This window comes from Saccostrea cucullata, unplaced genomic scaffold, assembly GCF_032062105.1.
Source record: "Saccostrea cucullata isolate Sc308-1 unplaced genomic scaffold, CSIRO_AGI_Scuc_v1 ctg19406, whole genome shotgun sequence".
Taxonomy (NCBI): domain Eukaryota; kingdom Metazoa; phylum Mollusca; class Bivalvia; order Ostreida; family Ostreidae; genus Saccostrea; species Saccostrea cuccullata.
The window spans coordinates 1-7514 of record NW_026939052.1 but is presented as its reverse complement, the minus strand read 5'-3'; the positions used below and the strand labels follow the sequence as shown (position 1 = coordinate 7514).

General features: G+C 32.6%; 1 protein-coding gene across 1 annotated transcript; it reads left to right on the top strand.

Moving 5' to 3' along the window:
• The first annotated feature begins 2043 nt into the window (after positions 1-2043).
• LOC134252161 (heme transporter hrg1-A-like) lies at positions 2044-3433 on the top strand. The gene is made up of 3 exons (XM_062734596.1): positions 2044-2246; positions 2802-2969; positions 3232-3433. Exons 1-3 carry the CDS (start codon positions 2099-2101, stop codon positions 3402-3404), a joined length of 489 nt encoding a protein of 162 aa, XP_062590580.1. The 5' UTR covers positions 2044-2098; the 3' UTR covers positions 3405-3433.
• Positions 3434-7514: the final 4081 nt, after the last annotated feature.

Here is a 7514-nt window from a genome sequence, read left to right as displayed (position 1 = left end):
AGATAAGTTGGTTACTGCAAACAATGTGAGAATTCAGAGTTTTCTAGATAAACGTCATTTTTAACCCCCCCCCCCCCCCAACGCCCCAGGGTAAAAATCCAAAACCCTATAATTATATCATTCATGTACAGAATACTCCCAGTCACAATCCAAATCATGAATGGGCTACTGTGAAAAATTCATGAAGAGTCCAGGGGACCAGAAAACGTTTTACCCCCATTTGGTCCCAGAGGTTAAAATGAAAATTTCAAAATCTATTTACAAATGTTCAATGGCCCACAAATCATATTCCAAAACTGAGTTGCTACTGCTTTTAAATGTAAAGGAAGCTTAAGGACGAAAAAAGTGTGACAGACGGACGGACAGACAAACACACAGACAGACAGACAGGGGAGGACAGAGATAACAATAATATACCCGCGGACTTTATTTACAAAATGCGGGCATAAAATGGAAAGATGTATAATACCGGTAGTTAAGCAGCTTGACTTGCATCTGATAGATGGCAGGTCTCTGTTTCTCTGTATACTGTTATATAATTTGACAAGATGACACTGAATCCTTTTACATAACTGTAATGTCTGTTTAATTAGCGATATAAGAGTCTTGTCATGAACTTAGTGAGATACTTTCGCAGTGGTATAAATAAAACATGAGGCGACTGACAGGCTCACAGTAACTAGAGGAGGGGGGGGGGGGGCTTGTCTGAGAAAAGTCCTTCTGATGTAGATTTACTATGTAAATGTAACTTTCAAACCATATCAGCATAGGGAAGTTAACGTTTTTTTTTCTTGTCTATCTTTTTTGCAAGATGGTTGGGTGGGTCGGAGTTGGCCCCCAACTTTGAAAAACTTTGAAAAAACATACGGGCCTGCATGGACCTAAACTCTCACCCGAGTCACTTTGGACTTCAGTGACTTGCATTAGATTTAATTTATATTCGTAATCTTAAGCAATGGCACTCTATAAAAGTAGTTGTAAACTAAATTTTAGTCCAAATTTTCACAATATGTTTCTCTTTATAAATGTTACTATCCGTACTGGTCCAATGATCCTAAAACCCCAAAAGCCATAATATGAAGAAGTCGAATTTATTTATTTTAAGGGTGGCGACTGGGGTTTCCATTGCGCAATATTTCGCGCATCATAGTAAAATGAAGCGTATTTATTGTTTAAAAGCAACTTTTTTCACTTAATAAATAAAACTAAACAAAATTAAGAAATTGAAGGCTGAAAAATTTAATTACAATTATTCATAACTGATTTTAAAAGCGATTTTTTAACTGATAGGTAGATTGACGCTGTTAAAGAAGGGGTAATAAAAAATGTTATAAAAGAAAAAGTAATAAATATATGCTCTTGAAATAAAAAAAAAACATCGAAATTTGATAATCTCTCCATCATATAATTTTTTGAATAAATCCTTTGTATGCGTCATATTTCTTTTAAGGTAGTCCGATCCTCTGGTTTATAAAATTAGCAGTTAAATAATCAAAAAATACTCATAAAGTATTTTTGAATCCACAAAGTTACGTAAATTTATCCACAGTATTTCTTTTTAGTTAAAGATTAAAGTTAATCATGAAAATTGTCAAATCTCCAATATTTTTGCAGAAAAAGTGAATTGGACTATCAGTAATGTATTTTCTAATTGGTATTTGGTATTTTTGTCTTCTGTTTCCGTCATGTATTCTGTAATACATAGTGTAAAAGGCTTTTGTTATCATTGCAAGACACCACAAATCACTTTTTATTTCATATCTTGCTAATAAGCATTGGTATATAAGGCTGGATTTAAGAAAATCTTATTTCTCTAAAACTGTATTATTTTTTTTTTCCTTCTGTGGGGTACAAGTGTCAACTTTTATAAGACCTTTGCTAAGACGTCCAAAAACCTTGAATCTTATATCTATAGATGAAAAAAATGAAAATTGTTGCATGAAAAATTTCATTTTCAAGCTTCATTTTGATGCATTTCAAATTAGATATTAATTTTTGGAGTTATCCTTCCTGGCTGAGGATATAGATTATTCTAGTCGGGATCGGAATCCATAAAATTGAAACTATTGCGTAAGGTAAATCCGCGAGAATCGCGAAAATGAATTCACCGGTGCCACCCTCCCCTTTTTGGATCAAGGCACGGATAACCTTTGCAGTCATTGGATTGTTAGTTGGTTTGTCCGTTCTATTTGTTTTTGGAGTCAATTTTCACAACTGGAACGTGGCCTTGTGGGGACTTTTGTCAGGTACGTGTCAATGTTCCAGATGTTGACCCGACATCTAGGACCTGTCAGGAAATTTCTTCACATTTTAAGATGTGGAGGGTGTGTAGGAGTCCGCATAGTGTATATACCACATAAATAATGAGATGTAGTTAAGCCACTTCTCCTGACATTAATATATATCCATTTTACAAATGTATCCCTGTACACATGTATGCCATGGTCACTCATATCCTATTGTCCTCCCTCCTTTCTCCCTTATGGTCACTGATTTAACTTTTTCATCTTTTGTCTCTACCACAGCAACTTTTCTTCCCAATTTGTCAATGTAAATTCATTTATCAGTGAATCTTTATAAGCCCTCTTCATCAAAACATTTGTCAGATGAGTAGGACTGGTGTTCGTGTAACTGCATCTTCACTAGCCAAGAGTTTTTGATCTTCTACTCTTCTCAAAAACCCTGGGGACTGTCAGAAGAGTAGTGGATCTGAAACCCTTGGTTGGCAAAGATGGTGTAACTGCAGTATATATTTTAAAGCATATTAATGGAGAAAGAATATTGTTTTGTTTATATTTCAGGAATAGCAGCAGGGTTGGCATTATTTATACACATAGCATACATAAAGCGATTCTGGGAGAACAATCCTTACCCCCTGAAGCGATGGATGCTGAGTGGTTGTTTTATACAGCTGGCAGGGGTGTGCGGATTTGTGACCTACCTTACTCTTGCCATCGTAAATAAACAGGGTAGGACAAATGTTCTCTAGCAAGACTTCTATTGTTAACATGATAAAATGTTTAATTTTTTACTGTTCAAGTATTAGTTGCTAAATTTAAAGATTTAACTAATTGTGGAGGAAATGTAAATACAGGTAAACATACAATAGTGCACAGAAAAATCAAAAATTATTGGAAGAAATATAAAGACACCAGTATCTCCCTTCTTCTATAGCATTTTTAGTGACCTAGTTTAATTTTACTGATTGTCGTGTACTAATTGACATTTCAGGTTTAATCATCGAGGGCCCGGGCTACTATCTGACCTGTGTTTGGTGCTTTATGACGTGGAAATGGGGATTCTATGTGTTCTACTTCTCACGGTCCTATAAACGTTTGTATCAACAAGTTTATACCATACTACCAAAGAATGATGATGATACAGACTACCGATACTATACTTAATGAACAGTCAACATATTGATTTGATTTTTATTTAATTCAATATGCACTTTTTTCATATTGTATAAACCATAAAATTTCTCTTTTAATTTGACTGAATGTAGGGTCTTAAATGTCTGTTCTAAGCACACAGCTTTAACTTTTTAAATTAAATCTTTGTTGGAAATTATATATACTTTGTTCTATCCTTGATGTTCATATGTTTATTTTTGAAAATTATCATCATTGCATATTCATGATAGGGAAAAACAAAAATATCTTTTGATAGTTCAGTATGTACATAATGGCCTAAGTAACAATTAGTATGGAAAGCATCATTCAGCAAAATTGACTTAGATAATGATTTAGGTTGTATTTGCTGACAAGATCACTATATCAACCATAAAAATTGCAAAATGATGACTTCAAATGAAACTGTACCATTAACTTGTTTGTCAATAGCTTGCTTTGGTTTAGGGTTGTATGTTGAGGATGCTTTTGAAGATCAATTCAATTGAAAATCCTACGTCATGAAGGTGATAATTAGGGCATATTAGTACATAAATGTTAATAAGAGAAGTTATCACATTTAAGTAATAAAGTTTTGTTGTTTACAGGTTACCAAGTCTTTTTAATGTGAAATATCTTATTATGAAATAAATGTGTCAGATTCTTTTATTCTCTTTTATCTTTAATATTTAAAGCTCACTGGGATAATATATTAATTATCTTTAATATTTAAAGCTCACTGGGATATATTAAGTTGACATAAGAGTGGAAGTAACTATTGTTAATCCATAAAACCTAAATGTTGAGTTGAAGCAGGGACCTATATACTATAGTATACTATAGTATATAGGTCCCTGGCTGAAGACCATGTAGCAAGATATTTGTTTTTCTCATGTTTAAGTTTTTAAATAAATTTTGCTTTATATGAATGCAAAATTTGTCTGTTTAAAATGGGGTGTGGGGTTTCAAATTTGTACTAGATTTTATGGGTCACCATTAATTTACATCCCCACAAAACATAATTTTGCTGACATGACGTGTCATAGAATATTTTTTTTGTATAATTATTTATGAAAAAATAAACTGTGAACACCCACAGACATTGACCACTGCAAATTTAAATGATTCCACATTTTATTAATTTATTAAGCTTTATATCTTTGATTAATTTTGCAGATTAATTCCAGTTAATTACTTTTTTGAGTTTGAAGTTATATTCACACAATATGCATCATCCTTCCTATAATATATGTACAACAGATTTTGTCATGTTTAATTATTACATTTACACAATAATTGTTTTATAAATTATAAAAATTATGATTAAAAAGTATAGTACATACTATATAATATATCAGTATACCTTCAGTACCACATCTTTTTTCCTCTTTTTAATGAAATATCCTAATATGAAACAGATGTGTCAGATTCTATTATTCTCTTTTATGTATAATACATCAGCAGGGGCCGATGCCCACTCCTCCATGGCATCAAAATTTATTTTTGAGGTCCATGTTGCTCTGCTCCTGTTTTGTATTGTTTTATGGACTTTTGATCTTGAATAATGTTCGTTATCTCCATGTTTCATAGAAAAAAAAATTGTGCTTCATATATATATGTTTCTATTGGTATATTTTCAAATTCAGTAAAACTTCTAATTCATGAATAATATTATTTTGATAAACAATTGTTAACAGTTTTTAAGCTATTCATCAATCTCTCAAAGTAATAAACCTGTCTTTGAGTAAATATTTTTAGCATAAAATGTCACAGGTTTAGGTGATGTGGATGTTATGTAAATAACTTGAACTTGGAGTATGCATACCAAATATGGATATCTCAAAAGTTGGATATATGTTGAAGTTTGAATTTGAAAGTTCAACAACCGGTGCAAAAACCTTAATATACACCTGGATTATCTTGAATCCTCAGTTATTTCGGAGTTTTTTTCTCAATCCCTACAAATTCAAGATAATGAGGTTTGACCGTAGAATGTTTTCTCGATCTCCGTCCAGAATTCAGAGACGATATAAGCTAAATGTTTTTGTTTAACGACAAATGGACCGCTGGGACTGGCTGAGGCATGCTTAAACTTCCACTTTCTGCAGGAACCAATCAAGCCTGTTTTGTCCTTTGAAATATTAATGATTCAGAAATAATTTTTTATCCATTAGCTGTTTAGCTATTAACTTAAGTGTCTTTCTGACAGTTATGGCCAGCTGTCATTTCATCTTTCTAAAACAGCAAAAACATGCTATCGTGCCATACAGGTTTTGTTATACATGCATGTTTTATTACTTAAATGGTTTTTAATCAATTTTTTTCACAGTAGCTGTGCAAATTGTTGAAATTGTGTCCCTGCCCTATTAATGGGACATGCATATATACACAGAGATAAAAGACAATTTTCATGCATTAAAAGTTAAAGTTTTGAGTGTCCTGCCCATGGAATCTACAGTCTCTACCCAAATTTCATTTTTATTCAATTTTTATATTTATTTTTTTCTAATTTTGCATTATGATTGTGCAAGCCACACATTACAGTCCCCTGTCTGTGGCAGATTTATATGTACTGATCTTGAGGTTTACACCTGACTTCTGTATTCTTTTATACACTAACGATTTAAAGCATAAATTGTCGTAAAGCGTGATCACTAATGTAAATATTTATCTCATCCCAAAATAATGGCATAAGGTGATAGGATGAAATGTGGAAAAATAATCAGATTAAAAAACTAAATTTAGAATCACAATGAATATATAGATGAATGACTGAAAGACTATAATGTAGACTGTAGTGTTCTAAAATAACCCTTACCAAAATATTGACCTTCTGGCAACATCTTCTGGCTTTATTGCCGCAATATTGCGGAACATTCTTTAGCAATACATTGCCGCAATATTGTAGCTATATCGTTTTTCGTATGTAAATTAGTTTTGCGGCAATATTGCCAGAAAGGGGTTCCGGTAATATGCTGCAAATCATAACCAAAATATTGATCTTCTAAACATGTATCACAGCATTATTGCCGCAATATCCAAGCAAACAAATAACATATGTAAATTAGATATAAATTGGTATTTAATAGAAATAATGATCTATCAATCCACAATTAACAAACTTTGCTGAGGAACATGTATAAAGCTAATAAGCTACAGAGTCGTAATAAATAGCTACTTAAGCTTATGCTATCTCTTTGAATATAAAAATTTCGTTGAAAAAAGATGTGTTTTGAAACACTGATGCCCCCAGTGGCAACATAATAATTTGAAAAACCATTTTAGAATATAGGTCACAGTCAAAGTCACAAGGTCATTGATCTTGGTGTCATTTGAAAGAACTTAATTAGTTGAATATGCAAAAATATGAAGTCTATCTTTGTAAAAATTTATGGTGGGGTTTTATAAAGGCTATTTTTAGCATATAGATCACAAAAAAGGTCACAAGGTCATTGATCTTGGTGTCATTTGAAAGAGCAAAAATAGTGGAGAATGGATACTTAATATGAGGCTGCCATCTTTCATGGTTCAAAAGTTATGTCGAAGGTTCTAAAAATCTATTTTAAGCATATGTCTCACAGCAAAGGTTACAAGGTTAAAGACCTTGGTGTCATTTTAAAGACCCAAATTAGTTGAGTATGCATATACTACGTATATAGTCTCTATTTCTCCTGGTTCTTAATTTATGGCAAATATTCAATAAAAACTATTTTTAGCATATAGGTCACAGTCAAGGTCACAAGGCCATTGACCTTGGTGTAATTTGAAAGAGCTCAATAAGTGGAGTATGCATACCAATTATGTAGTCTCTATCTTTCCTTGTTCAAAAGTTATGGCGAAGGTTAAAGTTTGCAGAAAAAAGGTATTTTTAGCATATGGGCCACAGTCAAGGTCACAAGGTCATTGACTTTGGTGTCATTTGAAAGAACTTGATTAGTGGAGTAGGCATACCAAATATGAAGTCTCTATCTTTTTATGGTTCAAAAGTTATGGTGAAGGTTCATGTATGTAGACAAACAAACAGACAGACAGACAGGACAAAACAATATACGGCCCGGATCTATCGATCCCGGCGCATGATAGATCCGGGCGCATAAAAATTGCATTGCTATGAAGTAAAATACG

Bases quoted from the DNA above. Each gene is read 5' to 3' on its own strand.
- LOC134252161 (XM_062734596.1), top strand. From the start codon at position 2,099: ATGAATTCACCGGTGCCACCCTCCCCTTTTTGGATCAAGGCACGGATA. The intron at 2,247-2,801 runs GTACGTGTCAAT...TTTATATTTCAG, and splicing joins CTTGTGGGGACTTTTGTCAG to GAATAGCAGCAGGGTTGGCA. The intron at 2,970-3,231 runs GTAGGACAAATG...TTGACATTTCAG, and splicing joins TGCCATCGTAAATAAACAGG to GTTTAATCATCGAGGGCCCG.